At 52.3% G+C, this 17,786-nt stretch overlaps 1 protein-coding gene across 10 annotated transcripts in view; it reads left to right on the top strand.

The window, feature by feature from the left end:
• The window catches only part of Prrc2b (proline rich coiled-coil 2B), a 78,388-nt gene that overhangs the window by 38,593 nt on the left and 22,009 nt on the right, over window positions 1-17,786 (top strand). For 7 of the 10 annotated variants that reach the window (XM_047524362.1, XM_047524356.1, XM_047524365.1 and 4 more), the window contains exons 10-15: window positions 2,949-3,039; window positions 5,132-5,324; window positions 8,657-8,954; window positions 10,319-10,527; window positions 12,630-12,825; window positions 17,453-17,669. In XM_047524362.1, the coding sequence (XP_047380318.1) occupies window positions 2,949-3,039; window positions 5,132-5,324; window positions 8,657-8,954; window positions 10,319-10,527; window positions 12,630-12,825; window positions 17,453-17,669 (1,204 nt within the window). The remainder of the gene's footprint in view (window positions 1-2,948; window positions 3,040-5,131; window positions 5,325-8,656; window positions 8,955-10,318; window positions 10,528-12,629; window positions 12,826-17,452; window positions 17,670-17,786) is intronic. The other 3 variants (XM_047524361.1, XM_047524360.1, XM_047524358.1) reach the window with 3 other exon arrangements.

The raw sequence follows: 17,786 nt of genomic DNA, 5'->3' as shown, positions 1-17,786 counted from the left end.
TGTAGCTTGGACTGTCGCTTTGGGTCTTGGTCCAGGTTGGACTCATCTCCATGGGGGTGCAGTGTAGGCGTCTGGAATCACTTTCTCACATGGATGCCTGCTTTTCCCATGCTGTTTGTTGTCGAGACTTGCCTATCCCTTTTGAATTGCTTTTTGATACCTTTGCCAAACATCAGTTGACCATGTAAGTGTTGGTGTGTGTCCCGATGCCGTTTGTTCTGTTGATCTGTTTGTTCATCTTGATACCAGTCCCACCCTGTAGCTTTACAGTAAATCTTGAATTCAGGTAGTGTAAATTTTCTACTTCTCTTCTTTTTAACATTGTTGATTATTCACGATCTTTGCATTTCCATGGGAATCTAGACTCAACTGTCAGTACTCACAAAGAGCCTGCAGGCATTTTGCTTAGAATTGTGTTGAGTCTGTATCCAGAGAAGCAACATGTCAACATTAAGTCTTCAGTTTTAGGAGCCTGGCGAATCTCTTTATTAGGTCTCCATTTCCCTCAAAGATGTTGCGTGATCCTCACTGTAGAGGCCGTAAGCATCTTGTTATGCTCATTTGCTAACAGAGCACGTGCTTAGCATGCACAAGGCCTGTGCACTGACCCCAGCACTGCCACCAAAAATTTCAAGAAAAGAAGAGCAGGGTGTGATGGCATATGCCTGTAGTTTCAGGAACTTGGGAGGCCAAGACTGGAGGATGTTGTGAGCTCAGGAGTTCAAAACCAGCCTAGGCAATATAATGAGACCCTGTAAGATTACAAAAAAAAAAAAAAATATATATATATATATATATACATATACATATATATATATATATATACACACACATGTATATATATATACATGTATATATATATATATAGACACACACACACACACACACATATATATATATATATATGTTTGTACATATTTTTTGTTTTTATTTTTGGTGGGGACATGTCTTGGGGACTCTCTACTACTAAGCTACATCCCCAACCCTTTCTATTTTATTTCAAGACGGGTTCTTGCTAGTTGTCCAGACTGGCCTTGAACTTGATATCCTTCTCCCTCAGCCTCCTGAGTTTCTGGAATTGCAGGTGTGGCCACCGTGCCTGGTTCTTCATCCTTTGATGCCTGTAGGATCTGTTGATGTAGACCCTCTTTTGTTTCTGATAATTTGGTGATACTTACCTTCTCTTTCTTGTTCAATTCTGCCAAAGATTATTAGTTTTATTAATCTTTACATAGAGGCAACTTTTGTATTTGTTGATGCCCCCCAGCATCCAGTTCATTTTTATACCAATTTTAAATGTTCTCATTTTAATTATGAGGCATTTCTAGTTTTCTAATAGTTCTGTTATAACAGAGAGCATATTCTGTATGGTTTCAGTTCTTTGGAACTCATAGAGGCTTGTTTTACAATTAGGATAATGATCTACCTCGGAGAAAATCCCAAGTGCTCCTGGAAGGAATGTGCAAGGCGCCCATCCCAGCTCCTAGCATGCGTCCAGTGTCTCCTGACCTCAGCTGCAGGGAATGCATCCCTGCATGTTGGTGCTGCTGTGAGCTGGTCACTGTGTCAGGTGGATTTCCTGGTGTCCACAGCAGCCTTACAGGGTCAGATATGGTTCCCATTTTGCAGATAAAGGGATGAAAGCATCCCCATGTTCTGTTGCTGCGTGTCCTGTTCTGTAAAGGACAGCCTGATCAAGGTGGTTGGCGGTCCCCTTCAGACTCTATGTGCTTACAGATTGTGGATTTGTATCCTTACCCTTTAATGCTGTTGGTTTCTGCTTTGTTTTGAAGCTCTTGTTAAACATACTTACATTTATAGTTTTTGTATCCCTGTCTCTAGGGGTGTTTCTTTTTTTTTTTTTTTTGTATCGGGGATTGAACCCAGGGGAGCTTACCCACTGAGCCATATCCCCAGCCCTTTTTATGTTTTATTTTGAGACAGGGTCTTGCTAAGAGGCTGAGGCTGGCCTTGAACTTGCGATCCTCCTGCTTCAGCCTCTGAGCCTGGGCTCACGGGCGTGGCTGGAACCCTGGCTCTGTGGTGTTTCCCTCTTGCCCTGTGTCAGCATCATGGTCTGAGTTCACCTTTGCTCTCCTTGTGTATCATTCAAGCCATTTGTGTTTAGTGAACGGATAGCATGGAGCTCAAAGTTGCTTGTTTATCAACTCCAACTCAGCCTTTTAATTGGGTTTTTTGTTGTCCTCTTTTTTAAGGATAGAATTCAAATAACAAATTTTCATATATAACACGAATTTCACCCCTTTAAAACCTGCCATTTGGCTGTCATTAGTTATTCATAAGGTATGACCAGTACCAGTGTCCCACTCCAGAACAGTTCCGTCACCCACACCGCCAGCAGCACCACCTCAGGTCAGGCTTCGTCAGCTGACCCTCCTCCCCGCGTTGGTTGATCTGCAGGTCTGGACATTTCACATGCAGGGGGTCATGCCAAGGGTGGCGTAGCGTCTGGCTTCTTGCTCAGTGTGTGTTTGTCCTGTATGCACCCGTCACATTTTGTCTTCCCACATGCTGGGGGAAGGACGCTGTCTGCCACCAGGCTGTGCAGGGTGGGGTGCTTTGAGCAAGACAGTGGCTTTCACGTTTCCTGGTGAAGTCCCATGCTGCTAGGCACACTGCAGTTTGGTTTCTGCCTGCTTTACTCACTTTCCTGTGCCTTGAAATACATTCAAAAAATATTTTGTGCAGATTTTACAGTTGTCTGTAGGAGAGCAGCTCTGCCCAGGCTGCTGCACTCCTGCTGGACAGCAGAACCGCCCTACCTGGTCACCTGCAGGTTGTGCAGGCAGCGACGGCCGTGTGGTCACTCCGGCTCCTCAGGAGGGGAGGCCAGGTGCCCCATGATGGGATGCTGGGCTCTGGTGCCTTGAGCAGTGCTGGTGTTCTCACTTTTGTTTCGTTCTTCGTGGGCCCTTTTGCTGTTGTAGGCCTCCATGAGGAAGTAGACTATTCAGAGAAATTGAAGTTCAGCGATGATGAAGAAGAAGAAGAGGTTGTGAAGGATGGCCGGCCAAAGTGGTAAGGCGCCCATCCTAGCTCCTTGCATGCGCCCGGTGTCTCCTGACCTCAGCTGGGGGGACGCATCCCTGCACGTTGGTGCTGCCGTGAGCTGGTCACTATGCCAGGTGCACTTCCTGGTTCCTTCAGCAGCCTCACAGGCGCAGATTGACTTCCAGTTTGCAGATGATGAGGGATGGTAACTCGAGGACAGCTGTTCAGAATGGAGCCAGGCTTTGCATCCAGGCATGACTGGTACCTGTGCCGGGAGCCTCTTGACCTGGGCTCGTGTTATACAGACCACTTCTTCCATGGAGCGTTGTGGTGACCAGACCGCTGGGACCACCTAGGTTCAGCTGCATTGCTCTGGGGCCTCTCAGGGCTTGAGCTTGCTGAGGAACGCCGGGCGGAGGGAAGGCGGGAGGCGGGCCCATGCCAGGTTTGCACGCTCCCTGAACCTCTCTGATCTTCCCTCTAGTGTTTGGACTATGTCCTTGGACTGCGTTCACTCAGTGCCCTTGGGAAATACTGCATCGTGCGCTTGATTCCCTTAGTTCCCCTCTTGGTGTCAGTAGCTCCAGCTACTGCTTTGGACGTGATGCCCACGGCTGCCCTGTGGCGTTTCTGCCCTCAGCACGTCTACAGACCTGCCCACCTCCGTGCCTTGTGACCACTGCGTTCTTTTTTAAAGCCTGCTCACTGCTGTGCCTGGTTTAGGTGTTCATGCTTTGTTATGGCAGGTGCTTTTCTACTTGTTTTCGCTTCAGTAACTGCACATTCATGAGGTTGAGCCCAAGAGTCTTTTGCTTGTTATTCCACCTCTACTCTGAAGCCCCTGCCATCAGCACCCCTCTTCTGGAGGGAGCCGGGTACAAGCTTCCGTCACTTGTTTCTAGTGAGACACAAAGGAATGAACTAGGTGATGCATTGGGGATGTATCTGAGTCAGTTCTGGGAAGGAACATGGAGTTCAGGAGAATGTGACCAAGAATTTCAATTGAAAGTAAAGACATGAAATGCTACAGCAGGACACGTTCTGTCCCTCAGTTGATTTGGAGTTAGACATGGACTTTGGGCCCAGCTTTGCCCTTGGCTGTGACCAAGTACACGTCCAGTTCAGAGTGCTCGAATGACCACCCCCAGCCTCCTCTCCCAGTGCTCCCTGAGGTGGTGATGGTGTCTGACTCCCAGAGGTGTCTCCCAGTCTTTATTTCCTCATGGGGGATGAACTCCTAGAACCTCTCTGCCTCTGCCACCTCTTCTTCTCTGCCTTTGGGGCCCATAGGCCCAGCACCCTCCTTGTCTGATCACCCAGAGGCCACCAGGGTTGGTTCCTCCCTCTCACTGTGTCTGAGACCTGCCTTCCAGAGACAGGTCTTCCTGATGGGCCGCCTTCAGAGGTCTGCTTCCCAGCGGTCAGTCAGAGGTTGTTATTGTCGTTGCGCTGTCTTCTAGCGCACCTTCCTTGGGTTATACATCCCACCTGCTGCGCAGCACGTAGGTCAGCCATCCCATCAGCCCTTCCCGAGGTGCTCCTGTGTCTGGAGCTCTGGTGGCTGGGCTGTGCCTCGTCCCCCTGTGCAGCCCCTGGTGCCCCTTCCATGCCGGGGTGCCTTCCTTGCTCATCCAGCGCTGCCTCTGTTCCTTGGGGTTCTGGTTGAGCCCCTCCCTGCGCAGACCCCAGGAGGAGCTGCAGTCCGTGGGGAGCAGGCTCCTGCCTGCAAGAGTAGCCCCCCAGCCTCTGAGACTCAGTGCTCACTCTTTTTTTTTTTTTTTTTTTTTTTGCGGTGCTGGGGATCGAACCCTAGGCCCTGTGCTTGCAGAGCAAGCACTTTACCGACTGAGCTATCTCCCCAGCCCCTCAGTGTTCACTCTTTAAATGGGGGTAATCATGGAGTCTGTCTGCCGTCAGCGAAGTAAAGTGTTCCGTGCCGTCTGGAGCTTTTGTAAGAGTGATCTGGCAGTGCCCACGTGCAGAGGGTGAGGTGGAGATCTGTCTGAGGAGGTTGGCATATGCACACCTGGCCTCAGCACTCTTGGGGGCCCCTGACTACTGGGATCAGACATGCTTGGACTGCCTGGGAATACTTCATGCCGAGTGCCATTTGTCCTAGGAACAGCTGGGACCCGAGAACACAGCGACAGTTGTCCCTGAGCTCTGCAGACAGTGCTGATGCCAAGCGCACTCCAGAGGAAGGGAAGGACTGGGGCGAAGCCGTGGGTGTGTCCCGTGTTGCCCGAAAGGTGCCGGAGCCTCAACCACCTCCCAGGAAGCTTCATGGCTGGGCATCAGGCCCAGACTACCAGGTACCATGGGCCTGGGGGGGTTCCATACCTGGCTGTTCTGCTGGAACTCTCCCTCCCTTCCTCCCTGTCTCCCTCCTCACCTCACTCTCCAAATTCACTTGCCCAGAGTTTCAAGACAAAGATGGCACAGGTCCTCTAGCCCCGTCCTCTCTCAGGTATTCACTGAGCTGGGTTTCTGAGAAGTCCTGGGAAGATTTCTTTTGCTGATTTAAGAATCTCAAAGTTACAGAAAACTTGGAATTATAATATGAAGATATTTTTTCTGAGACAACTTGATCAGTCCTCGTGCCACAGAGCACTGACACTTTCTAGGTGACCATGGTTAAAACCCGGGAGGATGGGCTGGGGCTCCGTGGAGCGCTTGCCTTGCCTGCGTGGGGCACTGGGTTCCATCTTCAGCACCGCATAGAAATAAGTAAGATAAAGGAATTGTGTCCATTTACAATTAAAACAACAACAGCCAGGAAGGAGCGCTCAGCCTCACTGCCCGCCGCCCAGTCCTCAGCCGTCACACTGCCCTGCTGTCGCCCGAGGCCCTGCATCCCAGGATCCAGCTCAGACCGCAGTCACTCACTGTGCCTCAGCCAGCCCCTCTTCTCCTGGCCTGGTGCTTCTGAAGTTGAAGCCAGCAAGAGGCCCTCAGGTTGGGCTGCCCTGTGCTCGCTAGGCCCAGAGCTCCCGTCTTGGCAGGAACCTTTCAGGCCTCCCACCTGGTGACGTGCACTTTGATTTCATGGTTGATGTGGCATCTGCCGTGTTTTGGTTATAGAGTTACTCTTTTCTCTGTTTGTAATTGACAAGAAATTTTGGGGGAAACAAGACTGCTGATTTGTCTGACGTTGCGCGTCAGATTTGTGTATTCGTCTATTTTCTCAGTGGTGTGTAATCTGCACTCGTCATCTGGCTCGGTGCCCAGGTTGTCTGTCTAGCTCTGGGGCCTCTGGGGCCTGTGCGGAGCACTCATTTCTCTCTGGAGGACGACCAGTCCACACTGCTGTCCAGGACCTCACTTTGCCCCGATCAGCCCTTTCTGCACGAAGTCCTGGTTCTTTGATGACTGCTGATGTTTAGAAACCAGTGTCTACGCCTGGGCGTCCCCTGCTGTTGGGTGTGGCTGCTCGGGCCTCCAGGATGCAGAGTGTGATGAGCACAGGTGCTCAGAGCCGCGCTGTTTCTGTGTCTGTCTCCGTCGGAATCCCTGAGTGTGCAGTGCTGCCTCCGGTTCCAGGGACTCCTCTCCTTTTCTGTCTCTCGGTTGATTCTCTCTCCTGCAGCAGCAAGGAGTCTGTTATCCCTGGCTTTATCGTTATGGCTCAGCACCTGTTTGTGGCTGGTCTCCACTTCTGCTGCCCCTCCCTGCCTGCACAGGTGCCCGCCTTGCCCTCTGGCATCGCCCCTGTTCCACAGTGCCCTGAACTTCCCTGCCCAGCCCGCTCCTCACAGTTGTCCTCTCCCCCTACGTAGGCTCCGCCTCCCTTACCAAGCCGACTCTCCACGTGCACACTGTCACCTTGCTGGCTGGGGCCACTGCACTGAACCAGCATGACTCACTGGCCCCAGACCCCTGCATGGCCTGGCCACAGCTGGTGGCTTCAGGGCTGAACCGGTCAGCAGGGTCTGGACTCGGTAGAGGGGCACTGTTTTGAGTAGTCTTGGTGAACTCGCCATGTTCAGTTAGGGTTCTCCTGCTGTGATTTCTTGTCTTCAGTCTTAGTAGGTACTGTGTATGCCAGGCACTGTGCTGGGCACAGGGCAACAAAGTGAAAGTGGAACGCACTCAGTGCCACTCTGGAAATTGTCTTGCAGTGGGTCCGAATTTTTATTCATAAATTGATTGGGGTTCCTCAAAAGGTTTCACTTTAATCTACTGGTAACATGTTGGAAGTTAACTGGAAAAGACAACAGGAAGAAAATCTATGTAATTTATGTGCCCAAGTGTATTCTCATCAAATCACTGAAATCCTTGCCTCAGTCCACATGTTCTAGGAAACGGTGGCTATCGTGCAGCGTAGAGGGCAGCTGGAGGTCTCAACAGTGGACACAGAGCTTTCGAGTCTGTGGTCGTGTTTCTAGGAAATTTTCTAAGGGGAATAAGCAAGTGTAAAACCTCGTTGAGGTTCACCTGGAGGGTGGGTGAACACCAGCAAGCAGGTGGTTCATGGAGAAGCCCTGCAGAGGTCAGTGAGCAGCCCTGTCCCTGGCACAGGCAGAGGTTCATTTTCAATGGCAAATTGAGAGGAAAGTCGCACAGTTGGGTCCAGAGTATAATATGTAAAAAAGCACCTTCCTGCTTTTCAATTGGAATTTTAATCTTATGATCATAGTAATTATCTCTGGATTGTGAGAAGGTGGCTTTAGGAGAAAATGTCTCGACTACAGTGCATATGGCTTATTCCTCCTATCGAGGTCCACTTAAACTGTACGAGAAGACAGAGATCTTGCTTCTTTCTGCTCAGTGGCCTTGACAGTGGTGTATACCTTTGTAAGCACCATTCAGAACAGGGCATCTTTCTTTTTAAAAAGAAAAAAAAAATTGTCCCATGTCACTGGAACTTCAGTGGCTAGGGACCAGCCGCACATGCCCCCACTGGCGCCGCTTGGTGCAGCTGCCCCTGCCGGCCAGGAGACGCCCTCCTGTGCTGAGGGTTCTCATGCTGCCTCTGGCGCCATGGGCTGCCAGCAGGAGGCTCAGGAACGGAGACCCACCCGAGAGGGACACTTTCAGATGTGCCTTTTCATTTCAAGTTGGTGTGGAGACCAACTCGAAGCTGTATGTCTGACAGCGCTTTCATTTTCTCACAGCTGTGTGCTCAGGGATGGATATGTTTCCACGGGGCAGGAGGAGGACAGTTTTGTGACTGAGGAATGACGCAGTTGATTCCTGCTCCTGCGGACCCCAGTCTCCTGCGCCAGTTGGCAGTGGCAGGAGATCCTCGTTCACCACGGAACTGAGTGCTCCTGACACTAGTTTGACCTGCATGACCCCCGGGGCTTCCTTTATTGGCCCCATTTTACAAATGATTGGACTGTGGGAGGTTGACATTTGACTAGGTGACATTCCAGCATGGTCAGGGACAGAGCAAGACAAAGCCCAGGCCCGGGCGGGGGTGAGGATCAGCGGTAGCTGCCCGCCTTGCACGTGGAGGCTCTGGGCTCCTTCCCACAAGTGCAAAGCAGAAGTATGTAAACCGCGAGTCTGCCTGTGCGTCACCTCGCTGCTTCTCAAAGGCGCTCAGCGTTCTCTGGAAGGAGCACTGATCCCAGAAAGGCAGTGGCCCCTGCCTATTGGGTTTGTGGCCCAGCATCTCATCAGAGCTTCATCCTCTTGGCAGAAATCCTCAGTGGGCAGCGTGTTCCGACAACAGTCTGTCGAGGACAAGGAAGATAAGCCACCCCCGCGGCAGAAGTTCATCCAGTCAGAGATGTCGGAGGCTGTGGAACGAGCCCGGAAGCGCAGGGAGGAGGAGGAGCGCCGAGCCCGGGAAGAGAGGCTGGCGGCCTGCGCTGCCAAGCTCAAGCAGCTGGACCAGAAGTGCAAGCAGGCCCAGAAGGCGGTGGAGAGGGAGGTCCCTCGGTCCCCAGGCACTGAGAAGGCCCCCCCACAAGAGAATGGGCCTGCTGTCCGCAAAGGTAAGAGACAGGTCCACCCACCAGCTGGAGCCTCCACCGCTGTCTGTGGTCGGCTGTCCGAATTCCTCTGCTTCTTAGCAGAGCCTGCCGCTGAGGCCCGATCACACTGGGAAGCGCCAGTCAGAGTTGAGGCCTGGGCCTGTTTCAGCTCTTCAACTAGCTGGTGGAGCGCTCGCCCCTCTGGAGGTTCTCCCTCCACCTCTGCAGCGTGGTGAATGTGTTCATGGCTGGCGTGCCAAGGGTGCTTGCAGTGGGCTTGCTGGCGGCATCCACCTGGCCATGGCTGCTGCTGTTTCCATTGCTGCGCTGCTCCACAGGCCTGATGATAGAGGACATTCATGAGGCGCAGGGTCCTTTTATGCAAAGAGAGCAGCCACCTGCGTGTTGGAATGCCTTCTTCCTGGCAGTGGCAGGCTTGAGCTTGCATAGACACGGCAGCAGGGGGCGCTCTCCCGGAAAGGCAGCTGCGTCCTCCGTGACCTTAAGTCGGCTCACGTCAACTCTTGTTAGGAGACACAGGCCCACGTTAGTTTCCCTGAAAGCTACAGGACGGGGCCCTTTAGTGATCTGGTAGCCATGAGCACTTGCCAAGAAGCCCAGAGGAATCAAGTTTTCTTCTGTTCTCTCTTTTTTTTTTTTTCCTTTCAGTACCAGGGATTGAACCCAGCAGGCACTTTACCACTGAGCCACATGCCCAGCCCTTTATAAAAATTTATTTTGAGATAGGGTCTCACTAAGTTGCTTAGGGCCTTCCTAAGGTGTTGAGGCTGGCCTTGAACTCGCCATCCTCCTACTTCCCTTCCCGGGCTGCTGGGATTGCAGGTGTGCACCACCCCACCCAGCTTCTGCCCTCTTTCCACAGTCTCAGTACTCGGGGAGGGGCCGTGAGAGATGGCAGGGGGCAGTGCATGATGTGGGCCATCTCGTTCAGTCCTCACAAGGGCCCTGTGGAGTGGTGGCTGTTACCCTGCCCTACACAGGAGGCAGCGGAAAAAGCTGACCCTGCGCCCAGGTCGCACTGCCTGTGGATACCAGGGAGTCGTCCTGTTTGGGCAGTGACCACTCTTGGGCTACAAAGTCCTCTCTTAGATCTCAGCTTACTGCTGACTCTGACCACGTGCACTTCCCCTGACTCCTCGTCCTTGTCCCCATCTCTGAAGGGGCTGTGGTGCAGCCTGCTCATGGTGTCCTGTGGGGAGGCCAGGAGCTGGTGCCCGAGGATTCCGTAATGTGGGCCAGGCCCAGCACTGTGAGTCCTGTTTTGGAACATCCCTGACTGCAGCAGAAGCACTTGCTGAGTTTAGCCGTTGGTCGCCTGGGTACTGTGCGCTCACTGTGGCTGTTTTCTGCTTGCTCATCTCTAGGCTCCCCAGAATTCCCTACCCAGGAAGGCCCCCCCACATTCTCGGAAGAGGCACGCACAGCTTCCCCAGCTGTGGCCCAGAGCAGCAGCGGTGAGGAAGAGGCCAGGGAGGCCGGGTCACCTGCACAGGAATTCAGCAAGTATCAGAAGTCTCTTCCTCCCCGATTCCAGCGCCAGCAGCAGCAGCAGCAGCAGCAGCAGCAGCAGCAGGTGAGCACCACGCAGATGGCCCCTTCTGTGCCCTCCAGTGCTCTTGCCCTCACACAGCCAGTCACTGTGCGAGCATGGTGGTGACCACACTTCAAACTTGTGACTGTATAGATCACCCTGCTGTTCCGTCTCCCAGTGCTAGGTGCCCCTCCAAATAAGTAAAACCCTGTTGTGGATTTCCAGGAAAAGAGGTGGTGGGGTTTAGCTTAATGAGCAGCAACCTCTGACACTCCTCAGACACACAGGGGATCCATGGGGTCTTCCGAGACAGAGGCTGTGAGCTGTACCAGGACCTGTCAGAGAGGGATGTGTCTGGACGAAGAGCGGGGTCTGTGGGTATCTAGGGCCCTGTACCAGTGGCGGATCCTGACTGTCACATGTAGCTGGGACTCCTGTGTCCTGCTTGGCTAGGCTTGTCAAGCTCCTGCTCCTTCACTCGTGAGCCAGGAAGGGTGAGAGCTGCTTCAGCATGGTAGCGGGAGCCTCTTGTGTGACAGTGACACCTGTGAACTGAGTAACCAGCACCATCACAGTCAGCCTTAAAAGTGACCTGCTTTGGGCCCTGGAGAAGCTCACATGACCAGTTCTGTCCTGGTGGGCTTGCCAGCTGGTAGTCCCACTAGGTAGTGTGCTGTCGAGCAAGCAGCGGAGCAGCCTGGCCTGGAGCTGTGCTCAGGAGGCATTCGGTGCAAGCCCAGCACTCGGGTGTATAATGCATTATTATTAATATTGGCCAAAGGTGCTTCAGAACGTGTGTTCTCTGGCAAAGTGGACCACAGCCTAAGCCTTCTCCCAGCATCTCCTTTGATTTCTTATAAAACCTCCAGCCCAGCTTCTCTGCCCAGGGCCCTGTTGTCCTGTGAGCAGCTCATGGACTTGGAGTAGGGTGACCCATGGGGGAGATCTCTAGAGTTACTTGCACGAAAGTGCGACCATCGCAGGAGCTCTAGGCAACCCTCCCCAGCAAGTGGGGAGGACAGTGGGGAAACCTTCCTGCAAGCACCAGGGCAGCCTGACTGGTTGGGTCCCCTGGGGACATGGGTGTGACAGGAAGGAGTTGTGGGGTAGAGGCCAGCAGCCCCGTGGCCTGGAGAGTCAGCACTCTGGTCTCCTGACTGCTGAACTCTGTTTGTTGAGTGCTCAGAGGTGCTGTGAATGCCCCTGGAGCCACCCAGGGAATCCAGCCCAGGACGAGCTGTGGACTGCCAGCTGGACTGGTGGCCTTTGTGTTTGCAGAGTGGTAGGGTGTCTGCTAGAATCCTTCTGGGTGCTGACTCTGGGTTCCCTTGGTAAGTTAGCACCCTCGGTCGCATGGGACAGAGAATGGTCCGCCAATGCTTCCTGTTCACTCCTGCGGCAGGTGTGCCTGCTGAGGCTCGTCGTTTAGTCAGGGGGCCCAGCCACATACCTGCAGACCGCAAGCACTCACAAGTACAGTTCTGTGGGACCAGAGGATGGGCCTGGGTTCAAGGGTCTCTTGGCAGCTTCCCGAGGAGACCAGGGTTAGGGACAGACAGGCCTTGAATGCTCCATGGCCTAGTTTGTCAGGGAGAGAGCTGGGGCCAGCCTTGGAGTGGAAGCCAGGGAGGCAGGTTAGGCAAGGTTCCACAGACACTGTGGGTCGCCTGGAGCAGGGTAGACCGGGTGGTCAGAGGCAGGGAGGACCACTGAAGGCTCTCGAAGCTCAGAGCTAACTCTGGGGTGTGAGAGATGACCCTTGCTGAGTGGAGAGTGGGCGAAGAGGATGGAAGGAGGACAGGAATGATGGCCGTCCTTCGTGGTGGCTGTAGACCAGGAGTGGCCAGCAGCCCAGGTTCTGGGGGAGGCATGCTGCTCATTGGTGAGTTCCAGGGGGTGTTGGGTCCACGTGGAAGCCTCTTCTGTCTTGGGCAGCACTAGCATACATGGCCCCTGTTGCGGCAGGCACCACTGCCCACCCAGCCTTGGGAAAGACTCCAGCCCGACCACTGTGTGTGCTGGGCTCCCCTCTGGGCAGCTGTCTGTCCCTCCCTCCAGGAGGGCTTTCTGTGCCGCCTGCTGGAGTGCTGGAGCCTGTGGCGGCGTCCCTGCACCTGTCCTACCAGGTCTCTCTCCCTGCTCAGGAGCAGCTGTACAAGATGCAGCACTGGCAGCCGGTGTACCCACCACCTTCCCACCCACCGCGCACCTTTTACCCGCACCACCCCCAGATGCTGGGCTTCGATCCCAGGTGGATGATGATGCCTTCCTACATGGACCCTCGGGTCACCCCCACCCGGACCCCTGTGGACTTCTACCCCTCGGCCCTGCACCCTTCAGGTGAGCACGTGGCTGGAGAGCGGGTGGTTGGGGTGGTGTCTCAAGAGTGAGGCCCCTTGGCATCTCTTCTGGCCTCTGAGACGGGCCTGATTTCAGCAGAGCGCAGGTGAGACGGTGCTCCTGTCCTGGGCACTTAGTGGGGGCGCTATCAGTGGCTTGAGTGAGTCTTCAGGTCTCTGCTGCCTCATACGGTGCCTTTCTGTTCTCACTGTCTTCGTGTGCTTTCTCTTTTTCTTCCCTGATCAGTCTTTCCCAGGGTTTGCCTTTTTAAAATCAGATTTGGGGTTTCTTTTTTCCTTTATCTTACTTAGGTTTTAATCATTTCTGCTTTCTACTTCCTTATTTCACTTGAAATTATTCTGAAAATGATTGTGCTGGATGCTTGGTTCATTCATGTCTGACTTTAAGATGATCTTCATGGTGTTGATTTGCAACCTAGCTGCTTCGTGGACAGATACCATGGTCTGTTGTGGGCGAGGGGCCAGTGTTCTCCTCGGTGGCCAGGTGTTGCTCATCATGGGCTTCGGTCAGTGCCTCACTTCTGCTGTTGTATGGTAGAAACAGAGACAAATAGTGAGTGAGTGCATTTGATTGTTTTCCAGTAAAGCTATTTACTAACAAGCCAGGTTGTGTTCAAAGGCTTTCACGTGTTACCCACCTCGATTGACAGATGTTTGTTGAGGTTTTCTTTGTAGGCTTTTTTTTTTTTTACAAGGTTAGAGGTTTGGTTTTGTTTTCCTTATTCTGTTTGCATGAAAAGAACTGTGTTCTCCTGTTGGATGTAGTCCATTCAGTTGAGCTTGTCAGTTGTGTTGTACAAGTATCTGTTGCTTTACAGTTTTTTTGTTTTTTTTTTTTTTTTTTTTTGTACTGGGGATTGAACTCAGGGGCACTCGACCACTGAGTCACATCCCCAGCCCTATTTTGTATTTTATTTAGAGACAGGGTCTGAGTTGCTTAGGGCCTTGCCTTTGCTAAGGCTGGCTTTGAACTTGCTATCCTCCTGCCTCAGCCTCCTAAGCCACTGGGATCACAGGGGTGCATCACTGCACCCAGCTGTATTACAGTTTTTGATCCCCTTGATTAGTTGCTGAAAGGTGTGTGAAATTGCCCTGAACCAGGGCCTGGGGCTTAGTGCATTGGTGGAGCCCAGTCCTATTAGTGTGTATCAGGCCCTGGTTTAGTCACTAGCACATAAAAAGAAAAAAGGAAAAACAACAACAGCAAAGCTCCCAGTACAACTATGGTCTTGTTGGACCCTCCTGCAGCATCCATCTGTGGAGTTGCAGAGGTGTGGAATGACATCTGCTCCCATCACATGTAGTACCTTCTCGGTTGTGCTTTCTGCTTTGTCCAATAGTAGCATGATTACACCAGTTTTCTTTTGATTATTAGCACTTCACTAAGTGAAGTGTTCCATTTTTTGCTGCCTTTACTCTGAGCCCTTATTTCTAGGGAATGCATAACTTTGTCTACAAGACCTACATGGTCTTATTCTGAAAAATCTATGGCTTTTAACTACCGAATTTGCTCCCTTTACATTTATTCAAATTTATATTTAGATTTTCCTGCTCTCCTGTCTTATCCACTTATCCCTCTTTTCCTGTGTGTGTGTGTGTTTGTTTCACCTCCTTTCTATGCTCATTTCTTACGTTGGTGACATTAAAACCCTAACACGAGGACTGGGTGCATCTGGTGGTAGAGCACTTACCTGGTATGTGTGAGACGCTGGGTGAAAAAAAAAATCCTGTCCTGTCCCCTTGACTTTTGGAAGAGGCTGCTCGGTGTCTGTGCCTGCCTCTCGACTCTGCTGACCTCTCTCTGTCTTATTCTCATGCCCACCACGGGGGCAGTTGCTGTCCTCGGCATCTTCTCCAGTCTGCCGTTGCACCCTGCCTGCGTGTTCCCTATTCCTCGATTGGGTGGGCGTACCTGGGTGAGGTGTGCCCGGCGGTTCTCGGGAGAGTCTCTGGCTATAGGCCACCCCGGACAGTCTTCCTCCCTGGCGCTGGACGGAGAGCTTCAGGTGGGTGCTCCTCCTCTCAGTGCTGTGCAGGTCCTCCTCTTCCATTTTCTCCTGACTCCTCCTGCTGCTGAAAACCTGATCCATTTTGGGGTCTTCTGCTCTGTGCTGTCTCTGGCAGTTTCCGAGGTCTTGTCTTGTCTTGGGTGTCCTTGTTCTGTCCTGGTGTGCTGTGCTCAGGTGGACCTCTCTCTCTAGTCTACTTAGACTTCCTTGTGCTTGGCCGTAAGGCGTACCTCTTTCCCCACTTCAGTGAGTGCCTCTCTTTCTCTTTATATCTTCACTTTCTGGTGCTAGGGTGGAACTCGGGTCCTGACTTGCGTGTGCTCGGCAGGTTCTGCCCCGGACCACGCCCCAGACCCTCTCGTTCCTTCATCTTTTCTTTCTACGTCTTATTCTAGGTTTATTCTCTACCTTCCATGCTGTCTTCCAAGCGTCTTAAATAAGAGAGAGAGTCAGAACAGCAGGCCTTACCCTCTGTAGCCTCCCAGGAAGTCCCCCAGGCCTGTTCCCAGCACACTTCTCTTTCCAGCTCTGTCTGATCTCTGTTATTACTGTCCAGTGAGTTTTTAATTTCAGTGACTGTATATTTTTATGATTAGAATTTGTTTCACAAGTCTGTTATAGTCTTATGTTTTTAAGTTAAAAATTTTTTTTCCTTTTATGCTCTTAATCATTTCAAATGTGATTTCCTAGTGTTTAACAGAGGTCGTGCTGTCTGTCTGGGGGACTTGCTGTGAGCCCATGGCACATGTGTTCTGGTGGTTTTAGGTCTGAGTTTGGTTTCAGGATCCAGTGCGAACTGGGTTGAGGGCACGTCCCTCCAGAGTCTCTATGTTTTCTTCTCCCAGTTGGAGCCACCTTTGCTGGCAGATTTCTGGACTATTGTGGGAGTTAGAAATTTGAACCCCCTCTTCCCTGGATCCCCATGGAAGTAGGCATGTGGTTTCTGAATTCCAGACAGATGTTCTCCCTGCCCAGATCCAGGCACTCGGCCCTTGCTGAGGAGCATACATCGTCCTGTACAGCTTTGGAGGGTGGAGCCCTTGGGAGGGTCTTTGTTTTGAGCAGGTCCCAGTTACACAGTGGTCCCGTTCCTTGTCTCGTGAGGGTGCTGAGACCAAGCCTGTGGGTTTCCAGGCTGAGCTGCCCTTGCTTTCTGCCCTTTGAGGTGCTCCAGCTCCTGGGTCTGCAGCTGTGGTTTTTAGCTTTTGGAAGTTCCTTTTTTCTTGTGAACACAGCTCTACAAGCAAACCATTTGATATATTCTGCCCAGTACTTTTATGACAGTAGGGTTTTTCAGGTCTTAAGGACTTTATCCAGCCCCAGAAAGGAAGATGTGCATGCCTCACAAGCAGTGCTTAATGAAAGGCATGGGTTGTGGGCTTCCAGAGGATCTTGCCCCCCCTTGAATCAGATGGACTTGGTGTTGGAGTGCCAGATCAGCAGCACTTGAACAGTGTCCCACGGCTCACGTGAAGCTACAGCTACCAACCTGACGCAGACCATCTTTCCAGCCAGAGTAGCTCCAGAGATGTGTACAACAAAGTGTCATACAGCTGTGTGGAGAGAGTATTTCAAAGTCAGATCTGTTTCGCCTGCAGACTTAGGCCCAGACCTTGGACAGCATCTGTGCCAGCCCTGCTGCCTCACCCACCAGGTGCGGGCAGAGGCTGGGAGAGGCATGATTTGTCCAGGTTCCCCAGCCAGTTACAACTGGTAAGGGCCAGCATGTTACCTCTGTGCTGGTCCATTCTGGTGAGTTAGCAATTTTTTGTTAATTTTCTGCTGCCACTTTCCTCCCCTGCTACATTCCCAGAATTGCCCTGTATGCTGTGTGTAGTGTTGCCATGTAGTTTTAGGTATCAAATCAACTTAAATCTTCCTACAAGGATTTGGAACCAGTCAGGCCAGCTCCTTTCCCCGCACGCTTTCTTGGATGTGGCTCATTTCCCTAGAACTGGAAAGCTTCCAGGCATCTCTGCTGCACAGCACTCCTCAGCTTGCTGACTCCGTGACCTCTGGTCATCGGGGAGGGACTCCACTTGCCAATTCCAGTTTGCACTTACCAGGTTTTTTGGGAGTGGGGGCGGTACCAGGGATTGAACTCAGGGTCGCTCAAACACTGAGCCACATCCCCAACCCTGTTCTGTACTTTATTTAGAGACAGGGTCTCAATGAGTTGCTTAGTGCCTCGCTGTTGCCGAGGCTGGCTTTGAACTCGCACTCCTCCTGCCTTGGCCTCTCCAGCCACTGGGATGACAGTGGCCACCGCTCCTGGCTACATTATCGTTCTAGATCCCCTTGACCAGTTGTTGAAAGGTGGCGAGATCACCCTGCACCAGCCCTTGCACCAGTTTTATTGCCCTTCCAACTAGGTCTTGGTCTGGGAACTCAGCTTGCCTCCGCAGGTCTTTGAACAGGTCAAGTGGCATACCTCTGTGCCCTCAGGGACCCTGGTCAGAAAAGAGTGAAGACCCCTCTGTCTTGGAGTAGGGTGCTGTGTCTACAGAGCAGGCAGTGACTGTTTCTACTCCAAATGGCTGGCTGGTTGCCATGGAGCTTCCTAAATGAAATGACAAATTAGTCCTTTGTTTTCATCAGGACTGATGAAGCCCATGATCCCCCAAGAGTCTCTCAGTGGGACTGGATGTCGCTCTGAAGATCAAAACTGTATGCCCCCACTCCAAGAAAGAAAAGTGACTGCCATTGATCCAGCCCCCGTCTGGAGCCCCGAGGGCTACCTGGCACTGCAGAGCAAGGGCTACTCACTCCCCCACCCGAAGTCAAGCGACACTTTGGCTATGGATGTGCATGTCAGGTGAGATGGCGCTTAGTCCCGCTGCCTATCCACTACAGGACAGCTCTCTGGTCCCAAGGGAAAGGCCTTGTCCCAGGAGATGCTGCTGGGAAGGGGTATGAGTTGTGCTTGGATGCT

This window comes from Sciurus carolinensis, chromosome 14 (assembly GCF_902686445.1).
Source record: "Sciurus carolinensis chromosome 14, mSciCar1.2, whole genome shotgun sequence".
In the NCBI taxonomy this organism is placed as follows: domain Eukaryota; kingdom Metazoa; phylum Chordata; class Mammalia; order Rodentia; family Sciuridae; genus Sciurus; species Sciurus carolinensis.
Note: the sequence above shows the minus strand (reverse complement) of the source record. Positions and strands in the feature narration are given on the sequence as shown.